Here is a 25,393-nt window from a genome sequence, read left to right on the forward strand (position 1 = left end):
GGGGTCAATAGATGCAGCGCGTGTGCTTTCCGAGGCCATATAGTTGAGCGTTTATACCGTTTTGACAAGTCTGATGACAAAGGCCAGCGATTCATTGATTACTTTGCCGCCTGCTGAGATTGCCGGTCTCTTCAAATCTGTGCACAGGTAATTAGACAAGTTTAAAACTAAAGAGAGTCAATTAAATGGATATGGAGATCACAAAAGGGGAAAATGAAGCAGACATGAGCCTGCCCTTCGCTGCAAACTAATATTCTCCCAAAGCACCTCACGTCTACGGCTTAGTTCCTGCTCGGCCGAGTAGCCACAAGAGACCTCCTTCAAAGGGGCGTTACTGATGTTGCAACATCACTTTGGTTCATAAATCAAGCATTAGATGAAAATAAAAAGAATTCTGAGGGGAAATATATTTCCATTTGTAAGGCAACAATTTGATTTTTTGTATGGGAACATCATTGAAAAGGACACCAAGGGGCCAAAAGCAGACCATAGAAATTTAAAGTCACAACAAGAAAGTCTTCAATAGAGAAGGAATGAAAAAACAGCATAACAGCGTCGTACTGAATATACACCGTAGATCCTACGACCCTAAAAGCATTTCTGCAATGTTGGACGGATCTACAAAGTGCACTTGTGTACTGATCAAATCATTTACAGCATATACTGTTTGCAGGGTGTGGGAATGTGCATGTCGGATTCTGGAAATAAATTGATTTGAAATGGACAGAAAAGCAGAATGTTCATCCAACTTTTTGAGAAATATGTAGTTTTAAGGGTGATGCAGCAATAAAGAGCACCGTTGCGACAGACACGTTCTACAGCTTTTTGGCAGCTTGGCCTCTGAATGAAGCGTCGAAGGGTGTATGTTGCAGCGTGGAGGAGATCGTCTCCACTTTTATTGCTATTGGCAGAATTCATAGACTAAATAATAGTTGTGTGATGGAATCGGTGCTGCCTTAAACACGGTACAATAAATGGGGGCGGTCATGGTCATTCATGCTGGCAATTATCTGCCTCTTTAAGGCTAAAAAATAAAAAATAAGTGAAACCCAAAGCAAAGGAATTATGAACTTTGGAAAGACACTGACCGCGTTGCATCGATCCAAGATTTAAAACCACTCTAGTGTGTCTGTCTTGTTACACTGAACATTGATGCAACCTCTCCCGCTACAGGAGCACATGTTCACCTCAAAAGGCACACATTTCCAGCCAGAAGAATCTTCAAGTTAAAGGTTTTCCATAAATGAGGAGACAAAACCGCGCCGTATATATTATAGATTTCACGTGAATAATATTACCTGAGAAAAACTCATCAATAAAAGCATCTGAAACAAATTATGGAGGTAACTCCATACAGCGTGGCTCCTCTCCTCTGGCCCGTCCCAGAGCCCCGAGGCTCGAGGGCCACGTCGTAAAAAAAAGAAACACTTACGCCCCGACATGACTCAAGTTTGGGAGTATTCACATTCATCCAATCTGAAGCTTCTTGAGCCAGGAGACTTTTAGCGTTGACTGTTAGCTTAGCATAAAGACTGGACACAGGGGGGGGGAACATTTGCCTGGTTCGGTTCAAAGGGACCAGAATCCTTCTGCGGGACCTCTGCATCTCTCTGGTTGATGGATTACATATTTCTTCTGCATAAATGTGTGTGTCATAAAAGTGTTTTGAGGGTGCTCGGTCTTTATTCGTAGCTAAAATTCAAATTACTCGGCCGATCACGAAAATCGGCAAGCCTTGTTAAAATTCAAACACGTCTCTGAAACCACCGAATAAGAACAACTCCTGCATAGATTTTTGTGGCACGGGCCAAAGGAAACATTCTGATCCTGGCAGGATGAAACCTGCTCGTTTGCTTCCAAAATGTCGGTCCACGCTTCACTGAGATGCCTCATAGTCTCCACTCAGCCTCACAAAAAGTTCACCCTTTCAAAGCGAATCCGCACACGACTGGCTCCGTGCGCCGACGCGGCAGATATGAGCGCTGATTGGCGCTCTGATGCACGGTCGTTGTTCCAGAGAGATTCCACATGAGCGTGAAGACAAAAGCGGGGTCAGTGAGACACGACGGGAGTGTGACGGTGGGGGGGGGGGGCGGCATCTCTCTGCGGCTTTGCGGGGCAGAAGAGCTGGCCTCTCTCTGACCAACACGTGGATGTGAGGAGAAGCCCAGTGTACCGTTTTCAGCTCACGTTATCTTAAGGAAAGCCTCAGGACCTGTGACTCGTTTGGAGGTTAGGGGCTCAATCCAAGCGCCCAAGAAGATTACCACGAGGAGGAACGTCACCGATGTGCTTTCAATAATTTCCTAAAAGAAGTCTGCATATTTGGAGGCGGCGAAAAGACGACTATGCATGTAGCGAAGAAATAAACACCTGCTGCTTTGTGAGCGGCCACAGAAAATTGAACTTCTGTCTCTCATGAAGTCCAATAATAAGTCCTCTTTGGGAGGTAGAAGACACGGAGGAGTTGCAGTGCAAACCAAAACAAGCAGGTTGATTTTTCCATTTGATAAGAGCACAGTGGGAATTTTCCCTTACTTGAATATTTACAGTCCAGCGGCGTTTGCATGTGCAGGGGTCATGTTTTTCCGAGACGGGCGTGTGCATACGAAGGTCACACCTGGGTGAGATGCCTCTCAACAGATTGGGCACATTCCCACTGCACACTTCGGTTCACGTTGTGGTCAAAATAAAAATGGTGGCATGGAGATTCATGAAGGCTCCATCACGTCGTGTTGAAGCGGCTGGCCGGGGGGAATTTGGGAGACACGCGTGGTTCCCAGATGCTGTACCCTAATAAGTTGCTCCTCTGCCTTTTCTTATACCACCACCAATGTATCCATCCGTTTCTATACAACGCCGAAAAACATGAAGGTCTCATGTGAGGCTTTTCTTTCAGTTGACCAAGAAAGTGCTAAAAACGCTTTGTTTGAACCCTGTTAGATCCCAGCCACAAACCTTTGACGCTTTGTTTGCTCGCCACATGTTCTCTGGCGTGAACAGCAGACAGGACGCCCTTCGCCTCACAGGCTTGGAAATCGACTTGGAAATTCATCCGATGAATCGGCCTCCGATCGAACCCCCGAAATCAGGCTGAGCGCTAAACGCCACGCCGGCGACCTCAGGTCCGAACTTTCACCGAGTTTTCATTTCCCCGACAGATTCTGTGTGGCGGTTGCTTTATTTTTTTCCCTCCATTTGGGTTTTATTGAAAGGCTGCACTCATTCTCAGCACAGTGGGATCACTTGTTAAAGAAACCTTTTGCCGTCGATGAGATCTCGTCGCTCTTTTAAAAGGCGTGGAATCAAATGCCGGCCGACAGCCCGTTACCTCTGCATCTGTCCAACATACGAACGTAAATGCGGAAGCGTCTATGCGCTGGGCCAAGAGCCCCACGAGGCCCGTGGTGAGAAACCCTCCCTTACAGCTCGTAACGCGCGTATGTCATTTGTCAGGGGGAAGTGTGTCATGCATATTTGGGAGTTTGAACACTGTCTGCTGCCTTGAGAACCACACAAAACTTCTGATTGTATTTCTTCACGGCCTGTCTCGGGGCTCCCGGGCCTGTGACGCTCGGCGGTCTCAGGCGTGGCGGGGCCCGGCCATCGAACACCGAGCAAACAAACAAGGCCGAGCTACTGGATTTACCAGAGTAGCTCGGCCACAGTCCCGCACACCTGCTATCACTTTGTGTGGAATAACGGGTCGGGAAGTTAAAGGTGAGGAGGGCGGCGGGTGAACAAACGGTCACGTGTGCCGTTTAATGCAAAGTGGTTTCATTTGAGAAGTTTCGGCTTTCAATCGTGCCACATGTTGATTTGTCTGAAGCACTTCCTCTCTGAGGGAGACGCACGTGGGGGAGTCGGGGGGCAGCAGCTCCTTAAATGAACTTCCCCAAGGTGTCTCGTATTGAATCTAACGAGGTTGAGAGATTCAGGCGGACGTTTGGAGAAGGAACGCTGTCGAACAAACGTTTGGCCTCCAAACCATCAAGACGCTATGAAAGCCATCCATCGAGTCACAAAACACCCACATGGCTTGATGTAACTGTATTGCTTTAATGTTTTTTTTTTCTCCTTAGGAACAGGTTAGCCATGACAATATAATGAAAATGAAAAGCGCAAACAAAATCCGAGACCCTTTTGTACATTCATAGTATCACATTCATACAAGTCCCATCGGTACATCGGGGTCACAAGTCTCTTCTTTTTCACTGAAACAAGGTAACTTTTGACCCAAAGCCAAAAGGTAAAATGAAATTTTAGATTTTTTATTTTGTTCATTTTTTCTTTCTCTTCTCAAAATGACTAAAATTGCCACAAAGCTACTCGTTCGTAGTCGGTGTAGGTGCAACGTACCTCTCTGCTTTCAAAGAAGCGCACGTTCCTCCGTTTCTTTGACACTGACCATTAAAACTGCTAAGATTTATAGAAGAAATAAGAATAAATAAGAATAAATAAATCAGTGACTTTTTCGAGAGAGGACACCTTTGACAGTCTGACGGCGCTGCAGCTGTGGAGCTTCAGTGAAACCCGTCGAACAGCTTTGTTTACACGCTACCAAGTAGTTCGCGTTCGGCCCATTTCTGGAACATTGAGACGTCAGTAAAAAAACCAAACAATTGATTTAAAGTCATCTGCAGCGGAAGGTCCCGCCGTGCAAACACAAGGGCCCCTCGTTCTCGGTTCCATGACCAACGACATGCGTTCTTAAATCTGCTCCTAAAACTGACCGAAGTGTGGAAAGCGTGGAACACAAAGGTGGAGCGGCGGTTCAACCTAAAAAAAGACAAAATGCAGCATCAACTGTTTGAATCTTTGGCAAAATGATAAATGGAACTGTCATGGGTGCATACGGGCTGTTTTTCATATTGCATTTGAGGTTGGCTTCTGAACTTTTTCGTGCTTCCCTTTTTCTAAAATCGACATAATCTATCAGCTACAACGCATTTGCTTCTAAGAGCTCGTTCCTGCGGCGGAAATACACTCAAATGCTTCTGTCCATGCAAATCAGACGCTTCTATCTCATCCATGCCCTTCCTCGTTCTGAGAGAACGCAAACATGAAGAAAAACAAAACATGACGAGCCCAAAACAAACATGTACATGTACAAAGTAATGTACACCATATATTCAAACACGTTTCAAAATCGTCAGACTTTGAAATCTTTAGCCAAAATAAGTATATCTTTTTTTTCTCTCAACCCATTAGGTAATCTTCTTTACTGTACAATATATGTATATATGAGTAATCATGAGGGACCAAAGCAACAAAAATAAATACTTTTTCGCTATGTCACCTTTCAAAGTAGTATATCTATGTACATTTGTATCAATTTTCCTTAGCTTATTGTGAATGGTTGAGGACGTATTCAACAAGCAGGCATATTGCGCACAGTGTGGAAACTCCTTTTTTTCTACTTCTTTGCCCTTAAAAGGTATCTAAATGTAAATTTTGACAGAAGGAAAAACAAGGACCGAACAGTCCTCGATTCAGTGAAAGGTAACCCCGGCTCAAATGAACCAAACATAAAGAAAGTAAAAATATAGCATCTCGCCATCATGTGACTACTTCAACAACGGGTTGTCTAATTATCCTCAGGACTCTGAGAAGAGTACAAAAATGTTGTCTATTTCATGCAGTCTTTGACAAGTCATACAACCTCAGTGGACTTGCCTGAAGGTTTTACAGTCATTTTTAGCACAGAGCATAGAATGTTTTCAGTGATGTTGGATGGAGCTATGATGGAGGGTGCAACATGCATAAAGAACAGTGCATAGGTCCAGGTGGTCGGGCCAGTCCCTGGTGATTTCCAGTGTGTTTTAATGGCAGCGTCTATCAACAGATCCACTACTGCAAGCGGTTGGCGACGGGCAAGTCGACGCGACGCTCTGGGGGAGAGGGCCCAAGCCTGAAGGAGCGGCGCCACCATGTGGCCGAACGGCCCTCCTCTCTCCGACTGCCATGCTATCAGGAGCTTAGTGATGGCAGGAATCCAACGGGCGAGTTTTGGAGGTGAGCGAGAGAGAGAGAGAGTGATGCGAGTGTGCATCGACACGCGGTGCGGTCCTTTAGCGTGGCTTTTCTATTTTTTTTTTTTTTTTTGAAAGTCTGGTTTGCTATGCGCAGTTAAAATCAGTCTTTGTTTTACTGCAGAGCCCTTTCCAACACACAACAGACCCGAGAAATGACCACTCCAAGGAGTTCACAATGATTTCTGTGGAAGGTGGAAGAACCAAGCTTACAGATCAAGCTAACATGCATAACGTCTTCAGACACTGTTTTCCTAAAAGCCATTAAGGCCAACTTTTTTCCTGAAGACAAATTCAAGAAGAAACTGTATTTCTTTTCTTTTTTTTTTCTTTTGTTGTTCGAGACTTCGTCTTTTGAAAAGAGGAAATAATAATGGCTTAATAGCTACGTCTTTCGTACAACTACCTTTGGTAAATCAATCAATTAAATCGACAAAGGAAAACCCTGAAACACACAGGTCCTTTCGTGTTCCTCGACTGAACTTTGCATTGTTCCTTCAGTCTTTAACTAGCCTTTATTCTAGTACAGGTTCCCCTGTTGGTACATTTCCTCCCTTCAACGGCCTCCACGTTTGTCACGTTCACAGTCCCACGGCACACTTCCACCGGAGCCACTCTGGATCCACACCAAATCCCTCAAGTAGAGACTCGTCCAAAAATGTCCAAAGTCGAGACAAACCAGCAAGGCAGAGAGAAAAGGGGAGAGAAGGGAAACGGAAACAAACTAAGGGGAAACTAAAAAATAAATAAAAAGAACTTCATTTCCTGGCGGAAAAAAGATTTGAAAATGGCCTCTGCCATTCGGACGGCGTGGGCTTCACCGCCTCATCATTTTGGAGGCGAAGCTGACGATGGCGGAGGCGGGCTGATCGGGGTCCAGCTCAGCGAACAGGTGGCTGACATTGTCTGTTGTGCTTCCTTGTTTCCTCGCCACGAAGCCAAACAGCCTAGCGGGATGAAAAACATAAAATAAAAATATTTCTGATAGTCTACAATCACAATGACCTGAAATAATAAAGTTATATATCTATTTACGTGAGCTACAAACATACCTCACTGAGCCACCTCCTTCTTTCCCCCATCTGTTGGAAGAAAATAAATGTTTCTTTGTTGCGTTAAACGAAACAGTGAAAAAGTCGGGCGGGTCTTGAGGAGTTTCTTACTTTCTGTCCTGGGGGTCAGTGTCGCAGTAGGTCACCGTGTTGATGGGATAGTGTCGCCGGAAGAAAAGTCTGCAGCGCGAGGAATGAACGGCAAACACATCGTAGTTATTACGCGCATTTGTGCACTCGTTTTGATCTGATTTGTTGACGTGGTTGTGAATGAATCTTGAATCTTTGAGTCGATGCGGTTGCTGCAGGTGGCGACTCACTTCCTCTGACTGTCGGTGAGCGTGATGCCCTGCGTGGACACTTTGAAGTGCACGGTGGTCGCGACGGGCAGAGGGTTGGTGGCCAGCGTCTGACTGATCGCCTTGGCAATGGCCTGAGGCCCCGTGAGAGACTCCATGTCCACGGAGTTGATGTAGAGAACGTTGCACGCTAGAGGATAACAACACAAAGGCACTGTGAGAAGAATAGCAGAGGAGGACAGCGTGCATGCAGCTCAATGTGAGGGGAAGGAGATGCAGGGCCTACTGCGGAGACATTTGTGTGGTTAACTTTTTCATGCACTGGAGTGCTTGAATCCACAATATATTGACTGGGACTCTCAATTAATCCTGCTGCATGCAAATTTCAAATGTAATGTGACGGATTATTTTAGGGCGCTGATTAAAAATGGAGGATTAAGTTTATGAAGGCACTTGTTTGTGTGAGAGCAAGCTTCACCACATTCAGTCAGCGTGCACGATGGAGCGGAGCAATGCAGACGAGCATTTACCGTGGGCGTCCTCTGGGACCTTCTGAACTGTAAGGTAAGCGTGACAATGTGTGAAATCAATATATTCATCAATAAAAGTAGGTATAGAACTTCCGTTTTTCTGTTTTTCACAGATTGTTTAATTTCATTTTTGAATTAACTTGTGACCCTGTGAACAGGTGAATAGGTGAATTGAATTACAGTGGCGCTTACCTGCTCCCTGCTTCAGAAGTTCAACAACTGCATCGGTAGGAGTGACGAGCTCCAGCGCCTCTTCGTTTGGGTCTGTGAGTGACGGATCAGAATAGAGACGAGTAGGAAGGATCGTTTGTGTCAGACGTAGACAAACAGATGAACGCGATAAAAAATTGCAGTGGCGTTGAGGTGGGTGAGAGGGGGCCGCTGACCTTTGGCGGGGATCATCAGCTTGCAGGGCAGAGCCAGCGGAGTCATCGAGTGCTGGTACACCAGAGCGGAAAGACAACCTACCAACACAGAGACATTTTGTCAATTTGACGTCGGACGCTGAGCTGTAGAGCGAGGCGACAGACTCACCAAAGTAGGGTTCGTTGGGACAACCCTTCAGGCGGACGCCTTTGGGGCTCGTCTCAATCAGGAAGTGCCTCACCAGCTCGTTAGTCATGTCACCAACTGGAAAACATTTATAGATTGGAAAAAAAACCCTCAAATCTTAAATATTGTGTTTCAAATTAAAACCGTCATACTTGCTTTTCTTACCTTTTTTGTTCTGTTGGAGGGTTGGTGGCGGGCAGGCTACCTTCATGGCCAACCCGTACGCTCCTCTGAAGGAATGGCTGTCCCTTATGACGAACGCGCCGGGCTCCCTGTCCTTCAACACGTTGATGGCTGAATGAGGGACAGACCAAAAGGGGCAGAACAAAAAGAGGAGGTCACGAAGGGGAGGAAGAGATGTTTCATGATCAATAAATTCAAAGCGCTGGTTGGTCCCCCACCCTGCTCTCTGGTGATGTCCGGCTTGTACCAGAACTTGGAGGTGTCCTGGACAAACTTGACGTTCATCTTGATGTCTGGATAACCGTCTGCGGAACAACGAGACAAGGACGTGAGAACTGGAGAGGACACAAACATTCCAGAGAGCCGGACTGCCGTGTCACGTGTCTTCATGTCACCGTATATGGACTTTGAGGCCTCGGGGAGTGTCTGCGTGCCGGACAGGTTCGGCGCGCTGACCCCGCTGGCCGGCGTCGGGTTCTTGATGTCCGTCCTCTCGGCGTCTCCGCTGGACATGTGCCTCTTCTCCGGCAGCTGCGGGGAGACGGGGAAGGCGGGCGTGGAGGGAGGTTGGGCGCTCCCTTGACGGGAAGCGGCTCCCAGCTCGTCCGGTGTGCTGTGGCCGCTCGCCGCCATCCGACGGCCCATCAGGGGGCTGGGGGGCACGCCGCCCGCCGCCGTCTTTGCGTTTCGGCCAATCAGAGGGCTGGAAGGGACGCCGGCCGGAGGAGGCATTCTGCCCAGCGAGGGGCTGGCTTGGCCCAGGCGTCTCTGCAGGGCGGGGCTCGGCGGCGTGTTGGTGGCCACTGTGCGGTGGAGGGTGTTGGGGCTCCCGGGGACGGTGTGGACGCCCATGATGTTGACCTGGGAGCCCTCGGGGGAGGCGGGTCTGTAGGGGTAGGAAGGGACGGGACTGTGCGGCGAAGAACCAATCCTCCTCCTGCACACAAGTGTTCTTTTTTCATCCGTGAACATTTACTACAGCGTCCCAATGCACAATAAACATCTGTCCATTCTGACTTTAATCTGAAATGAAGCTCATCTTCTCATGTCTAACTGTTGATTAGTCATTAAAGTTGCATTTTTTCCCACTCACCCATCAGCACTGTGGACGGGACTGCTAGAAGAGAGAGTGTTGAATGGTTGCGCTCTGAAATCCCCAAAACTGCGATTGTCTAAATATCACAAAGCATCACATGGACAAATACAGTCAATCTCAACTCAAGGGCCATTTAGTATTTGTTATTCAGAAACAAATGGGAGGCAGTTGGAACCGAACAAAAAGTTCCAGAAGAAACATTGTGAGGAGAGCGGGGATGCAGAACAATCGGGAAAGGAAACGCTTCCCAGTATAACGCCACAAAAATGTTGTTACCTTGCTCTCCATCGTTAGAATCAGAGTCTGACAGCAAGAAGAAGAGAAAGCCAGAGAAAAGGAGACGTGTGGAGGAGGAGGAGACAAGGAGGACATGTGTGAGCGCGCAGCGAAACTGGGTCTGTGTTAGCTGTTAGCATTTAGTGGAAGCATTTCCAGGAGTTATAAAGCTTCTTAATATTTTCCACTGGACCTTTCAGTCCTCTTAAGTAGCTTTAAGGATGTTACAAATCAACAAAAAGGAGGAATAAATGATATTTAATGCGTGTAAACTGACCTGATGCGCCAAGATGATGAGACTTCAGGCCCAGAGCTGACAGAGGAGTCTTTGTCCAACCTGGAGGGGAGCGAGCTGCAGGGGAAAAGAGAGATGTAATGGAAGTTAAACTATTAAACACAACCAATAAAGAGGACAATGAGATGATAATTGACCACACAAGCCATGCAAGGATGTAAAACAACCGATGTAAGGCATGAAAAAACACAATTCTTCACTTCACAATGCAACGGCGAATGGAAACGCGTTTAATGGCAGATGTTTGAGGTGCACTCGGTTGCACACAAGGCAGAATTAGAATAAAGTATCTTATTCCAAGTGGTCAACAAGCAACAAGATGTGCTTACTTCTCCAGGACACGGCGCAACTCTTTAACAAGTGGAACAATGGCATGAGAAAATTTAAGGTCATAGGCGATAGAAAACAGATGCCAAACTCTAGAAAAATCCCCATATGTACAGTCATTAATTGTGGCTCCGATTGCACAACACGTAGAATGTATGCATATGGTGGTGTGACCGCGGGAGTTGAAATTAGTAATCATGGTCCTGCAGCTGAATGAGTTGGAAGGATGAGCATTCATCCACAACACAAGTATCCAGTAATGAAAAGGCATGTGCGTCGGATCGGAGTTAGATTGTGAAGAGATGAGGATGAAGATGAGGTTGAAATATTGCTGCCACGTGAGGCAGAAGAGATACATGAAAGTCTGAAGAAAAACAAGAGTCATTTCCCAAAAAGATGCCGTCAGTGAGGAATCTAAACACTGAACTAATGGAAATAAATTGCATCTTTATAAAGACTAGATCCTTTAGATTCCGGTTCCTGGACATCCACCATTTTGGAAATGAACTCTTCACTTTCATTAATCCTCCACACACAATGGAAGCCGGGTCAATGGCATGAGTGGGATGCCTCACTTCGGGGGGCCTGGAGAGGGATGAGGGCGATATAAAGTCTCGTGCCACAGAGCAGATTCTTACTGCAACAGCTGTGTGCGTTCAGGACCGACTGCAGGAGAAGAACCCGCTGATCACTCTAGATGCTCCTCCGTCTGAGCCCCTGGACATATTTGTGATTCGGCTGGGCTCTTTTTCCACAAAACCCAACCGTGTCAGATTGTGGATTCAATGTTGTACGACACTCGCTGGACTTCAATTCAACTACAGTCCGTCTATCTGTTTGATTAACTATACACATCTGGGATGAACAGAGAAGAAAGGCGATGCAAAAGATGCAAGAGAGCAAGTTGAGGGAGAATATGTAAATCATTCTCCTTCACAGTCTCGCCTCTTTAGGTTCCCCTCGTAGTTTGCTTTTTCAAGAAAAGCGTAACAATGGAAACACTCCATGGGCTTGTTATTCAAAAATAAGATTTGCACACACCTGCTTTGCGTTCGGACCACAGACTTCTAGTTTTGCCTGAGATTTTCTTTTGAGGGTTGTCAAAACATTAATGTTCTTTAAATCTGTATGTCTCCAAAACTTAACTCAGACCCATCAAAACCTGCTGCTTTTCACCATATAATGAGTTTCGTTAACACACATTTTTGTAGTGTATCTCTGGCTAGTGATGAGAAATGAGCTGTCGCCCCATGACATGACTGAATGAGAAGGCCCGCCCTATTCAAAACACTATAAGGGACCTCCCTGCAGCATGTTTGTCTCCAGCGCCGCTCTGCACCTTCACTGTGCCGCAGGACTCACTCTCTCCATCTACACCACGAGACAGCGATGGAGCAAACCTCCCGCCGCTTCCTGCTCCTGCTGAGCTTGTCCGCAACGTTTGCCAAGTACGTCTACATTAACGAGGGGAAGAGCTGGACCAACGCTCAGGGGTACTGCCGGGAGCATTACACGGACCTGGCGCCCGTCAGCCACGAGTACGACTTTAAGCGTGTTCAGTTGGTCCCCGGCACCACGGCCAAGTACTTGTGGATAGGACTGGTAAGGAACTCCACGGACCATGAGAAGTGGACGTGGTCAGGAGGAGGGCAGGTGTCCACATTTTTCTGGAATGAGAACCAGCCCGGTAATGGACCAGAAGACGGCCACGGCCAAATCCGTGACAACAAGTGGCACAATGCAATGGGGACGGATGAATCAACCTTCTTGTGCTACAAAGCAGTCGTGGTGAGGGTGAGGAAGACTTGGGAGGAAGCGCTGGAGCACTGCAGGGAGCATCACGGCGACCTCGCCAGTGTGGCGTCGGACACGGAGACGTTGCTCATGCGGAAGGAGCTGGGTAAGAACAAGACCACGGCGCGGGTGTGGACCGGTCTGCGTTTCCTCGCCGGTGACTGGCTGTGGGTGGACAGGCAGCCGCTGAGTTACGAGGCCTGGGGACCAGGGGGGAGGCCCGAGTGTCCCCAAGTCAGCCGGAAGTGCGGAGCCCTTCGGGTTACGGGAGGGGAGCAGATCGACAACGCCGCGGTGGAGCCAATGGGGAATTACAGTGACACAGGAAATGACGGAGAGTGGGAGGCTTTTGATTGTGCGGAGAGACTCCATTTTATCTGTTACTGAGGGACCTCATTTGTTTTAGTTACAACAAGATTGCATTTTTGACTGTTTATTTGAACGAGTGTGCTCTTACAACCACATATTTACTTAGTTTAAAGCAGATGGGTTCCTTTTCTCTTTTTGGTGTGATCGTGGGTTTTTGGGGTCGTATTCCAATAATTTTGTCTTTATGTTCAAATATTGTCCTAACAATATAAATTGTATAAAAAAAGACAAAGTCATATAATAAATATTTTTTTTGTTGATCTCAATTGGTAATTCTGTTCTTTCTTTCTTTTCATACTTAATATTTTTTTGCATTTGTTTGAAATAAGCCAAAAGTGAATAACGCATTGAGAAGGTTCGGGAGAGCTCTCTGTCTGCAGGCGGGGTGAACCTACACATGTTGAAGTAAGGAGTCTGTGGCGACACAGGGAAGCTGGGGGTCTGGGGGGAATTCTCACCACCACCTCCAAAGGCGGGAATGTTGTCAAACCCGTCCGCCTCGTCGTCCTCAAACGCCTCCCGGTAGCTGTGCATGAGACCCTGGAAGAGGTGACGAGGGGACAGGTGGGTCATGGGAAAGTTTGGTCAAAAAAGGAAATATACTTTTTGTTTGTTTTGTTTTATGCTGACCTCTCTGGGTCGTCCTCCCGGGTTGAGGGCCAGATTGTGGGCAAAGTCCGATGAATCCGCCATCGCCGTGTTATCATGGCTGCTCTGGTACTGTCCCTCGCTGGTGGTCCGACGTCGACCCGTCTCCTGCGTCACTTCTGGGGTCATTCCTCTGGACCGAACCCCTGCGAAAAAACAAGGATTTCAAGAGGTATTTGGCTTGTTTTATTGCTTGAGAGACACCCTGGTATATACTTTGCTAAAATACCAAACAATGTTTCTTAAGCTTCTTTATGTAATTACACGTTTAGGTGTATTTAATAGGGAGAGACAGAGACAGAATATCAAGAAGTGAAGTGGGAAATTAATGAAAGGTGATAAGAATCTGAATAAATGGTCGTGGTGGGTAGAAAGATTCTACCAATGTCGGGAAAAATGACCCAAACCCAGAAAATAAAAGCGAGGGAAAGTGGACAAACCAGAGAAGGAAAAGGAGCGATGGCGGTCAGAGTGTTGCGATGTCATGCTTTCACTGATGCCCCGAATACGAGCGTTGTACTCTGGCTCCCGGGAGAGGGAGATCAGGGTGGGTGGATGGGGAGCAGGAGGTGGAGGAGGAAGGTGGAGGAGGAAGGTGAGAGTGGTGCAGTGGTGGAAGCAAGTGGTGGGGAGGGTAGTCCATACAGCAGAGAGATGGATTGAACAGAAAAGCAGAAGAAATATAAGAACAGAAATGAAAGTAAAGAGAAAATGAAACGAAATCTGTCAAATGAGGTGACCACAGTGCATTGACCAAATAATAGAGTTTCATAGTGTTGATGATTATTTCATGGTGAAAAGTTGTTTAAAATAAGATGATGTGCTCCACTGGATGGCGCCTTAGAGCATCCGCATGCTTCCCCATGAATGTAAATATGGATGTGGACAATGCATGGAAGCTGTATCCTCTAACGGCTCGGCTATTCTCATCCCATCGCCACTCTCAGCTGAAGAGCTCATTTTATGACTACAGGTCAATCCTCTGATGACAAATCGGTAACAGAACCTACTGAAAGCTGCACCGTGTGAGACTAAAAGTGCCTGTAGCTGACGTTGACACTGAATTCCGTACGGTGTCCAATGGAGTCAGCTGTGTTCATCATCTTTGGATGCTCACATTCTACCCAGAACACAGAGATGATTTAAAATATAGTTGCATAATTGCTTTCCAAGCGTATTGAAGGACTTAGATCATTTTTAATTTCCATTAATGTCATAGTGCTAAAATAAGAGAATATACCTGAAATGAGACATGTTTTAGATTTGTAGCTAGCCAAAATGTACGCAACGTCTGGACCTATTGCTGTTAAAGGGACATCACTGTCACTCGCATCCTGCTCTTCATCCAACTGATCCCAGACAAAAACTAGTAGCCTTACCGGCGATGCGGTGAGCTACCAGCCCCTCCAAGTTAAGCTTCTCCTCCTCTGCCTCTTGTTCTCTGGGCAAGGATGAAGAAGACGTTTCTTTTGGCTGTGGGGTGAGTGCTTGGAGAGGAGAGGAAGAGGCACTGTAGCCAGGAAAAGGAGACGAGCCCTGCGGTTCCGGAGAGGTGGAAACCCTGCCTCCCAGGTAAGAGTTCACAGGCTTCACTGCCACCTGCTGGTTGAAAGTAGGGGAGGCATCTGTGGGGTGATGGTGTGCTGCTTGGCGTGTGTGCAAGAAGGGCTCCGGGGTTTGCGTTGGGGTGATGTTTTGGTGTTGGTAGCCTTCGTTGGACCTCTGGGGAGAATAGCCCGGGGACTCCATGAGGGGGCTCTGGTTGTGCACCGGTCTCCCAGTCGACCACAGGGGCTGATGAAAGGAGTTGCTGACGGACCCGGTGTTGTTGTAGCAGTGAATGGCAGAGTCTGCTTGGTAGGAAGGTCTTGCAAGGGTCTGCGAGAAGGGCGCCTGGGACAAACTGAGGCTGTCCTCGCCAGGAGGCGCACTGTGGGACTTGGACATGTGGGAGTTGATAGGGTCTAGGTCGAGCATGAGCATGTTGAGCGCCTCAATGGACTGCTCAATGTCCCGCTGCGAGGCTGAGGTGGGGAAGTGGGGCAGGCTATGGGTTGACTGAAGGGGAGGGCCAAAGGGATCATCTGGGAGGCTATATTGGTGCCAGGTGTTGAGACCTCTTTGAACAGCCTCGCGGCTACTGGTGCTCCTCTCTGGGGCCCGGGGCATCAGTTTAGGGTTGGCCTCAGGACTGCCATCTGGCGGATTCCCAAAAGACTGTGTATGGTAAATCCCCCCTCCGTTCTGGTAGTTGTTGTATCCCCCCTGTGGCGATGCAGAGTCCACAGACCTGTCTTGCAACGCTGTGGGCGTTTGTACTCCGTGGACGGGCATCTCGCTCAACTTTTCCCCGACAACAACTCTTTCAAGGTAGGGCCCGTCGTTCTGCCTGCTGGTGGCCGTCTGCGATTGGTAGTAGAGGTCAGCAGGCGTCGCCTGGCCCTCGAGGGATGAGAGCGTGCCCAAGCTGTCCACGCTGTTGCCCTCTTGGCTATTCGGCAGCTCGTCGTCTAAAATTTCCGTCTCACGCTCCTCTGAGGAAGGGGCGGCAACAAGCCTGGTGTGGCCCCCGTTGACGTGCACCTGTGCTGGGACCAGGTGTCGAATACCTCCTCCCGGACTGGTGGACGTGGACAGGTAGGCTTGCCGTTGGTGGGTTTGTGCTTCGAGGCCACTGAGAAGCTGGTGGAGCTCTCTTTTCTCCTGCGGGCTGAGCGCTGGGTGGGCCGCTGTCGGGTTGTTGTGGTTCACCGCACCGTGCACGGACTGGCTGTGCTCATCGGTGCGATCGGTCTTGACGGACGCGGTGGAGTTGCCAGAGTCGCTGCTCACGGAGAGGGTGTGGTCGACGGCGGGGAGGGAGGCGTGGCCTGTCACGGGGAGGGTTTGGTCAGTGGTTTGGAGGGGGTGACTGGGGTGTTGTGACGGGTTTTCGGCATTGGTCAAGGGGTTTTCACGGACTGGGAGGCCGTTGATGGTGACAACTCCCTCCAGAGAGTCTTTCTTGCGGACCCGGGCATATAGGCTTCCATCAAGTGGCCCTTGGGTGTGAACAACATCTGAAAAAGATGGAAAGAGACTTATAGTAAAACCGTTGTAGTTCCATGTACACGGCCTCCGCAACAATGGTGAGTAGAACATTTTTCTAGACGATTTGAAACATCTTGTCTTCGTAGCGAAATCCAGCAACACTGCCCTTCCAGCTCTATTAATAGCCAATTGGCTGTGCTAAAGCCCCTGTGATGTTGCGTCAGTGCAGGCCCACATAGTGTGACGTGAGCTGGGTCGGCTCCTGTGCAACACACGGAAACAGCTGGTTCGTGCGAGCCAAAGAGGAGAGCTGAACGGCAGCTTTGAATGACCAAAGCTGAACTGGGGGTCTTTAAGTCTTCCGGCAGCTGAGTCATGCTGGCAAAGTCCAACTGTCATGTTGCCCAATCAAATCATCCACTGAATTGGTTCGCAGGCTAAATGAATGTGTTATTGCTCCTTCTCGGCGAAATCAATTAATGCACCTTTTGTTTACAATAACAGAACCATCAATAGGACTTTTGAAAGTTATTTTTGGTGAGTCAAAGTGCAACCGTGAAAGAAGAAGAAAGAAATACCACACTTTAAAAATTTTGAAGCAAATAAAATGCAGCACAACTAATGTCGCACATGTAACGAAAAAACAGAGGTCAGGTACGGCACTGTAATTCACGCACAACGGGTACTTCAATTACAGGCCGGGGAACCATTTCAAACTGTAAATCACTATACTTGCTTAGATGAAAACACTTGAGAAGGTAATACACCTGTACTGTTTTCCTGTATTCAGTATACATTTGCAAAGTGATACATGACATGTACATGACCACGGCCGGCTCGTTCGTGGTGTATTCCAAAAGGAGCGACCCCCGGGGACAGATGGTGAATCACTCGGACCGCAGCTATTTCAAAACAACTCACGGTAGCAACAAGAAGGAGAGGACAGGCGAGGAAGTTGTAAACAGTTTTGTCCAGTGGTTTTTTTAATGATGATACAAGGATTAACATAGTGAGAGTAAACTGTGAGGTTTAGTGTTACGTTTTGTTTTAGTTTAGGTTTAATTTGTGAGGAAGTTGACTTAAGTTAAAACCTAATGAACAATATTTTGATACATAAGTTTTATTTAACCTCGAAAAAAGTGTATTTCAGTTATATTTCTTTTTTGTCAGCACTGTCAGCTTCCATTAAATATATCCTGGACATCTGATATATTTATTTAAGATACTATGACTTTGAATTATGTCTCAATATTACAGTATCAAATTTAGTGGAAACATTTTCCTTACCTGTAATTTAGGTAAAACCTTGGAAAACTCTTCTCATTCTTCTGCCAATTATATTGCAATCACAAAGCTACATTTGAGTTCCTCTGTAGCCTCTCAGTCACGGAACTCAAGGAGCTTCCTGTCTCATACTCCCTGCCGTCTTCTCGTCCCCCCAAAATGTGCTTCTCTCCAGCGAGGAGGGGCCAACAACCACCAGAGCTGCCGAAAGGGGTGAGCTGGCGCTGCGATGATCCATGACGGTTCCCGGCAGCGGGGGAGGGGCTCTACCGCCGACAGCACCACATCTCAGCTTCATGTAAAGCCACGTAGTTCCACCCCCCGCCATCTGTTGGCCTTGCCCTTGCCTGGTGATGTCATCAGAGGGGATCCCCTCACACAGGGCCATCCCCATGCCCTCCCCTGTCTAGCAGGCTTTTGTTGCAGGAGAAGCTTTCACTGCAGGCCGTTTTAAAGAAACTTTAATGTAAATAATATTCGGTAAACTGTATTTACAATTTCCACCATGCTGAGTTTCGTCTGTCTTGCCCCCCCCCCCCCCCCCCCTCTCTTTCTCTGACCTTTAACAAAATAGACAATGGCCTTGTTCTCGTTCATAAAAGACGATATTTTAGTGCTCTGTGACAACTCAAGTCGGCCAGGCTGACACTCTTTCCAGCTGTTGGTTGACTCCGCCCCAAGGTCAAATCAGGGTGGCACACACTGTTATTTCAAGTCAATTAAATCCAATAAAATAACCTTTCCAAATTTTCACCATCTCCAAAAAAGTATCTTTGACCAATCAGTTTGAATCAGTTGCAAGAATTGTTATTTTGATCAATGAGTGGCTCGTTGGTAAAGTAGGAATGTCTCCAGAGTGATTGTGGCCAACTTAAAAACCTTCATGATTATCTTCTCTCTCGGAGACCTGCCACTTGGGTGGGATCCTCGGAGACCTGCCACTTGGGTGGGATCCTCTTGACTAAGCAAAGGAACTGACTAAACAAGAGTTGCCAGGTAACCTTTACATTTCCCCACATTCTCATTGCAGGTGAGTAGTCGGCAGAAGCTCGTAACTACGATTAGGTAAGCTGGACTGGAGTTTAAAGAGTTCCCTCTCCGGCTGAGGTGACTAACAGAGCTCAAACCTACAGGGACCCAGTGTTTCATTTCAAACAACCATGAAAACAGCTCAGTAGCTCCTTTTAGAGCTATTGGTTGTATGATGCAATCACCCATAAAGAGGATCAATGGTCTGCTTGAAAGTGCTACCAAAGTTGGAGATTGGAGCATTTCATTTTCCATAAGAACGGAGAGGAGGATTGTGTAAAATAATGCAGGTATGAACAAAGTAAGAACCAAAAACATAGAATGGCTCTGCGTCACCTGCTGTCCATCTGAATAGAACAAATAGCTTTCTTCTGGTGTCAGTAAATAGCTGCAGCAGCCCCCCAGATGAGATGAGTCCCCGAGGCTCGGCCAACGCAAATAGCTTACAACTTGTTTCCTACTGGCCAGTGTAACTGTTATGACTGGGGTCATCTGTGTAGTGTTTGTGGGTTTCTTTTGGTGTCTTTCTGGTTTCTTTATTCAAACAGGGATGTGCCACCACCAGGCGGGGATTGGTGGACGGTCTCCCACCCGTCCTGTGATTGGCTGCAGCCGGCATATAATGGAAGCCAAGATGGCGTCCGAGGCAGAGCAGACCAGAGCAGGGGAGAACAGCAGCAGAGCACAACCCTCGTCCTCCTCCTCTTCCAACCAGCCACTTGTAGCATACCGTGAAGCTGAATAAGTATTCTGTTTTTCTTTTGAGTTGGTTTTCTCCTGTTTTAAAGTAGTTAGGTAGGTAAGACTGATGTCATTATTTTTCTCCTTTGTTTTGGTAGGTCAGCGTCTTATTTTCTAGCTAGGTTCGTTTTTTGGTTTGTTTGTTATATTGGGGATGGGCAACGGCGAAGCCGTGGTTTGTCTTTGCCTCAAAATACTGGGTTTTTCTCAACCTAGAGCTTTTTTTCAATAAATATCCCCTATACAAACTTAAAGTGTGTGTGGCTATTTGGGAGACGGGGAAGATTGGGGCCTATTCATGTTGCACCTTAGGCACCCCTAGACTGGGGCGTAACAAACATGCCATTCTCTCTGCTTCAAAGGACAAAGCCACATTTACCGCTACTCATTCATCAGCACTTTTACGCAGTGCTGAAAAGAAAAACTTGAATTTGAAACTTGAGTTGGAACAAAATTACAACAACATTTAGCATTTAAACTGGCTCCTTTCAACAATTGAGCACGATGGCCCCTTCCTCTCTCTCCCTCTGGCGCAGAAATGCACACAGGAACTCCCACTCACTGACACTTCCACCTGTCCATTCTCCGTATGCTCTCATGCGACAGGTGCTCTCACAGACACACACATGTCTGTATTCTCTTAAGTGTTCTCCTGAGTGCCTGACTGCCACGTTGCAGCCTTTGAGGCCATTAAAAAGCCATTTAAACATCTGCGGCTGATGGTTTATTATAAATAGACTGTGTGCAACAACCACTGTTATTGCTGTATGAAATGCACCAGCTGGAATGTGGTATACATGGTTAGTTCTTTTGAGATGAACAGGGCAGGGTGATTGAGGCGGCGCATTTGTCAACGCACCTATAAAGCAATGAGAACATGGCTGTAACTGAATGGGCTCCATGGACATATATAGCCTCCACTCTTGGTTTATAAACCTTTGTTTGTTTAGCACGGAACGTGGGACATCAGAAGTGGAACAAGAATCATTCCCCTCATGGAAGAAAAGCATAAACCACTTATGGTTCCATTTATGTTAAAGTGGTTTATGCACATGACATCTCGCATTAGAAAGTGACTTATTAATTATTTCCCTCTCTGTCAATACAAACCCATCTGGCTGGAACGGCGATTGTAGAAAGTAAAAAGATCCTGAAATTCAAAGAGCAAATTCTGAAAGGATAACGGCCACGACCAAATATTCTCTGAGGTTTCTGTGCAAATTTTTTCCATGAATTCTGTGAATAGCAAGTGTTCAGGGCAGGTTGAAACTTAAAGATGAGCTCGATACTTCATGACCATCTAACATTCACACGCATCATTAAGTCGTCCCATGGTGAGTCTCTCACCCACTTAGGAAGGAGGTCTGCAATCATAGCTTTATTGCATATGGTGTGAGATTTCATGTGTGTTTCTAAGTGCATATATGCATGCCTACGCATAGAGACATTTACAAATAGAGCTATTTAGAGTGGAAGGTGGACCTGTGCCAGAACGTTTATTTGCAGTTCAGAGAATTTCGGCATGTGAGCTCTGCAGTTATTCACCTCTGACATAATTTTCATGAACAAGCAAAGAGTGTCTGTCTACAGTTTCAGAATGAGATTTAAGAGCTTAAGATGGACATTTTATCCGGAAAAAAACTCTACAATGTAACTTTTCACTCGGTTGCAGACTCTATGTACAATTATTACCCCTCATCAGGTTTCTCTCCGCAGGATGTGACATTCACCCTCACAGTTTTCATATCACCGTGACGACGGCTAGTCTGCATGCCAGAGGTGGGTGACTGAGTTTGATTGACAGCTGACTGACTTGTCTAAAAGATGTGTGGTGTGTGTGGGTGTGTGTGAGTGACAGATTGGAGATCCAAACATACCTTTATTTAGCCATTTGAACTGATTTGAGGTCAATGCTGCAGTTTGCATTGTAGAAATCTGCTCATTTACTAACTTTTAATTCCAGAACAAAAGAAATCAAACTATTTTACAGCTGTTAATAAAGAACTACGTTGAGGCTGCAGATAAGCTCTTGATGTCTTTGCAGCAGTGCATGAGGGGGAAGTAGCTATACACCCTATCAAGGGTCAATGTGACATTCCATCATTGAAATAGGTGTCATGGTTAGTGTAACAGTGCCTGGCACAAGGAAAATTGTTGCTTGTTTCCACTTTCCATGTCTGCCTCTTATCTGTCATTGAGTGTCCAGCTGTCACAGCTAAAGGTAACATGACGTGACTGCATTAGTGTCTGCCTCCCCGATTGCTTACAGGATGATGTCATCCATCCTCCTGTCTGTCATCTGAGTGTCTGTCATAAAAACAAATCTGACTGACAACCAGCTGAACTCCACGTATGACTCATGTTGACTCTTCTCACTCTGCGAGAGAGGAAATGTCAGGTGGAGCTGTTTGGGACATTCATTTGGGAATGTTTAGATAAACCTGAATGAGTAGTAAGTGCAATTTTAGTTTGTTGTGGTGGTTATGTGCAAAGAAATTTTGCATCAAATGTGACGAAGTAAAGGGGAAAAGGTAAAGAAGAAACTGCACAATTACACATATTAAACTAGAAGACAGCATTCAACCTCAAGGATACAAATACGTTTCTTTGTTTGTAAGAACATTCCATTGGGAACCTTTGAATTCAACCACCATGCTGCTGCCAATTTGCTGCTCTCGAAAAGGTTATCATTTTCTTGATCATATGCAAAAAAGCTAATAAAGCCCAAAGAGGATCCCGTCGGGGCCTCTGTGCGACTGGCTTTCTCCTGACTGGCGGGCCGGTTCACTGTGCATCGGTCTATCCATCTGTCTTTTACTCACGAGGATCAGTAGCTCTCATAAAAGTGCGTCTGCCCGCTGCCTACTTCTCTGCCTCTTCTGAGAGCGTTGTGCGTTTAACGCAGGGACAGAAACCTTCTAGCTTCTGGAGAAAAAGCCATATGGGAACATCTAGACAGACAGCAGGAGAATGGAGGCATTAAGAGATGAGGGCTGGCTCAGCAGGGTTTCCAGGCCTGGGATTTGAACCTGCCGCTTTAGCTCACCGTGCTGTCAGCAAGAGGTCTAACTAGAAGCTTTATGTGCTCATTAAACACACACCGAGGGCTTTTAAAATACCCGACTGCTCTCCATTTCCGCGGAATTCTGAAGGCTACTTTTAGTGTGCAAAGTTCTCCTAAAGCCCCGATGTACCAAGTTTGAGAAGATAAGATAAACAGCATAGAAAATGTGTTCCGAAGAAAAGTTAGGAGCGAGTCTTTGAGGGCTGCATATATAAAATAATGTAAAAAAATCAATTACAATGTGGTTTAAAGCAGAAAAAATGATCTCAAGCTTATGTGTAGAGCAGATGTTTCGTCAGTTGTTAGTACCTTTTCTTTGCGTTCTCCTCACCCTGGAATGGCGCTCTACAGATTCTCAGCCACTGAGCTGTCCCGCGTGGATGTTAGTTACCAACCGTGGTCCCTAATAGTTTTGGTACACCCAAATTGTAGTCTGCTCATAAAATGTTCCACGCACAAATTGCTCTCTTCATGACTCATTTTATACCACATGGGTGCCAAACACACAGGATGTAGTAGTGTTGACATGGAAACACAATAAACAGACAAATAGACTCGTGTCTGTGCACCAAAGGAACAAAAAACTTATACTCAAGTCATTTAGTTCTGTCAAAAGATTTACATTTTGCCATTTAACTATTATTTTGTCAAATTTGCTTTATGTTACATGCAGTTTGAAGTAGTAAGATGTTTCTAAATAGAGAAAGTTCCTCGAGAAAATCCCAAAACCTTTGAGCTACTCACCAATCAACGCTCTTCAGCTGATCTGTCTCTTTGAGTTTACTTCATTCCTTTATCTCTCCCTTCTTCCTCATTCAGAGTTCAGCAACATACCAAAAACCCTCCCTTTGAAATTGGGGCGGATGTGCTTAAGTCTGGCCTTCTCTGCTTCCTTTGCCTCTCTGAGCGAGCTTCTCTCTCTCTGTCTCTATCCAGCTATTCCAGACATGTTTCAGGACTCAGCCCCAGCCTAATATGGGAGGAGGGCAGTAAACAAGGGAGGCAGCCTGTGCTGTCACCGGGCGTGATGCCCTACTGTACACCACTAACACACACACACACACACACACACAGATACAGACACACACGCGCTGCTCCTCCTGCGAGAACACGCGCTCTTTGGTGGTGATTCTCATCTTTCAGAACTCATGGGACTGTTATGTTCCCAGAACACGTTTAAGTTGACTTTTGGTGAAATTAGTATGAAAGATCCTGAGGATGCTGCACGAAGCCTCTGCTGACACGCCATAATGTTTGCTTGTATCACTGCGGCGGCCTTCCGACTGGTTTGACCTCCGGGTCGACAGCTGCAAAGCACCACGTGGCTCTTAGTAGAGCAAAGGCAAGCCGATAAAACAGAAGGTAAACTGCGGCCACTCTTAACGTGCCGCATTAAAAAAACCTCGAATGAACTACAGAAAGAAATCGCAGGCATTGCACGTCGACGTGGTTCAAAAATACTGAACAAAACAGCTGGGCTAAAAACCTAAAACACGGTCAGCAACCGCTTGAGCGCTCGAACACTCGTAGCGAGTAGAAAGGACGCCTCTCCTCACGATCCCCGCGACCCATCAGTCCATCAGTGGGAAATGCACACGGCCTCTAAGCTGCACAATCCCGCGGACACTTTTAAGACAGACATCTTTGGTTGGGTCCTCTGAAGCGGATTTTTCCAAGTTCTGTTTTAAAACAGCGTCAGGTAGACCTGGCCGAGCCACACCTGCATCGGCACTTCAACGCCTGAGGACGAAACATTTGTTTTACCCTCGGACTAACGAGCAAGTCTGGATTTTCCCCGATGAGTGATAAATCTCCTGCGGCGTGTAAAAATAGGCCATTCCTGCATGTCGGTGTCATTCGGTGGCATCAGTGAGGACGGTCAGCTCAAATGCTACAGATACTTTTCCCTTTTGCAACGAGCTTTTTGAACAACTCTCCTGTAATCCTCCTCAGTCTTTTTTCCAGGTTCGTCTGAACCTTCCGATTCTCGTATCCAAAGTGCCGGAGCAAAAGGCTGCAATCAGAGAAATTAGTAAACTGGCAGAGGGGCTTTTCCTGCTGAGGGCTGACAATAAAACTCTGGGGATGTGCAAAGAAATTAAATTAAATGTATTTGTGCAGAACTACAATGGCGGCCGATTCCTGACTAAACTTATGCTGAGTGCACCCCCTGTTTTCTTCTCCAGCTATATTTCATGACATTGTCATTCTGTCGCGTTCAGGTTACTTCAGAGTGACTGATTCGTTGCTGTGTTCCATACTCGTGGTTTCCCATTCACTGACTCTTCTCAGGATGACTGACGAGGCAGGAGGAGGGAGTACATGAGACAAGCCGACGAGTTTCAGATTCATGATGGGAAGGCTGCGAGTGGATGGAGGTGGGTTTGGGCATGTGGTATCTCAGGTTACAATCCCCCCCCCCCCGAGACGTTGACAGCCACCGGCAGGGCGACTGACGCCCCCCTATTTCTGCAGCGGCTATTTAAAGGACTAATTGACAGAACAGGGTTGGGGGGAGGGGGGGTAGGGGGTGCCGGGCTTAGAGGGGGAGAGGCGGGTGCACAAAGAGGGATGGATCTTCTCTTCAATGCAGAGGGCATCAAAGCAATGAGATCTGGAGCGGTGGTGTGTTTTGATCTTTGGTGAATCAAAATGTTCTTTTGAGGCGCACTTTCGCTAACTCAGACAGTGAAAAGTATGAAATGAATACACCCTAAACAATATTTTGACGTCGTCATGGTGACGTGACATGTGGCAAAATTCTGTCCCATTCGTATTTACACCATTTCAAG

The 25,393-nt window shown here is 46.8% G+C and overlaps 2 protein-coding genes across 25 annotated transcripts in view; one reads left to right on the forward strand and one right to left on the reverse strand.

The window, feature by feature from the left end:
• Positions 1 to 4,039: 4,039 nt before the first annotated feature.
• The window catches only part of tns1a (tensin 1a), a 56,843-nt gene continuing 35,489 nt past the window's right edge, over positions 4,040 to 25,393 (reverse strand). For 11 of the 24 annotated variants that reach the window (XM_040173168.2, XM_040173149.2, XM_040173186.2 and 8 more), the window contains 18 exons: positions 14,833 to 16,512; positions 13,894 to 13,974; positions 13,436 to 13,599; positions 13,201 to 13,345; positions 10,298 to 10,372; positions 10,021 to 10,047; positions 9,742 to 9,820; positions 9,044 to 9,585; positions 8,867 to 8,953; positions 8,631 to 8,759; positions 8,448 to 8,543; positions 8,300 to 8,377; positions 8,106 to 8,177; positions 7,914 to 7,940; positions 7,405 to 7,573; positions 7,196 to 7,264; positions 7,085 to 7,114; positions 4,040 to 6,979 (listed from right to left, as the gene is read on the reverse strand). In XM_040173168.2, the coding sequence (XP_040029102.2) occupies positions 6,850 to 6,979; positions 7,085 to 7,114; positions 7,196 to 7,264; positions 7,405 to 7,573; positions 7,914 to 7,940; positions 8,106 to 8,177; positions 8,300 to 8,377; positions 8,448 to 8,543; positions 8,631 to 8,759; positions 8,867 to 8,953; positions 9,044 to 9,585; positions 9,742 to 9,820; positions 10,021 to 10,047; positions 10,298 to 10,372; positions 13,201 to 13,345; positions 13,436 to 13,599; positions 13,894 to 13,974; positions 14,833 to 16,512 (3,680 nt within the window). In that variant the 3' untranslated portion in view covers positions 4,040 to 6,849. The remainder of the gene's footprint in view (positions 6,980 to 7,084; positions 7,115 to 7,195; positions 7,265 to 7,404; positions 7,574 to 7,913; positions 7,941 to 8,105; positions 8,178 to 8,299; positions 8,378 to 8,447; positions 8,544 to 8,630; positions 8,760 to 8,866; positions 8,954 to 9,043; positions 9,586 to 9,741; positions 9,821 to 10,020; positions 10,048 to 10,297; positions 10,373 to 13,200; positions 13,346 to 13,435; positions 13,600 to 13,893; positions 13,975 to 14,832; positions 16,513 to 25,393) is intronic. The other 13 variants (XM_040173240.2, XM_040173212.2, XM_078101197.1 and 10 more) reach the window with 8 other exon arrangements.
• On the forward strand, positions 11,206 to 13,071 carry LOC120817255 (putative C-type lectin domain family 20 member A). Its single transcript, XM_040173253.2, has one exon. The coding sequence runs from the start codon at positions 12,032 to 12,034 to the stop codon at positions 12,821 to 12,823; it is 792 nt and encodes a 263-aa protein (XP_040029187.2). The 5' UTR covers positions 11,206 to 12,031; the 3' UTR covers positions 12,824 to 13,071.

This window comes from Gasterosteus aculeatus, chromosome 1 (assembly GCF_964276395.1).
Source record: "Gasterosteus aculeatus chromosome 1, fGasAcu3.hap1.1, whole genome shotgun sequence".
NCBI classification, from domain to species: domain Eukaryota; kingdom Metazoa; phylum Chordata; class Actinopteri; order Perciformes; family Gasterosteidae; genus Gasterosteus; species Gasterosteus aculeatus.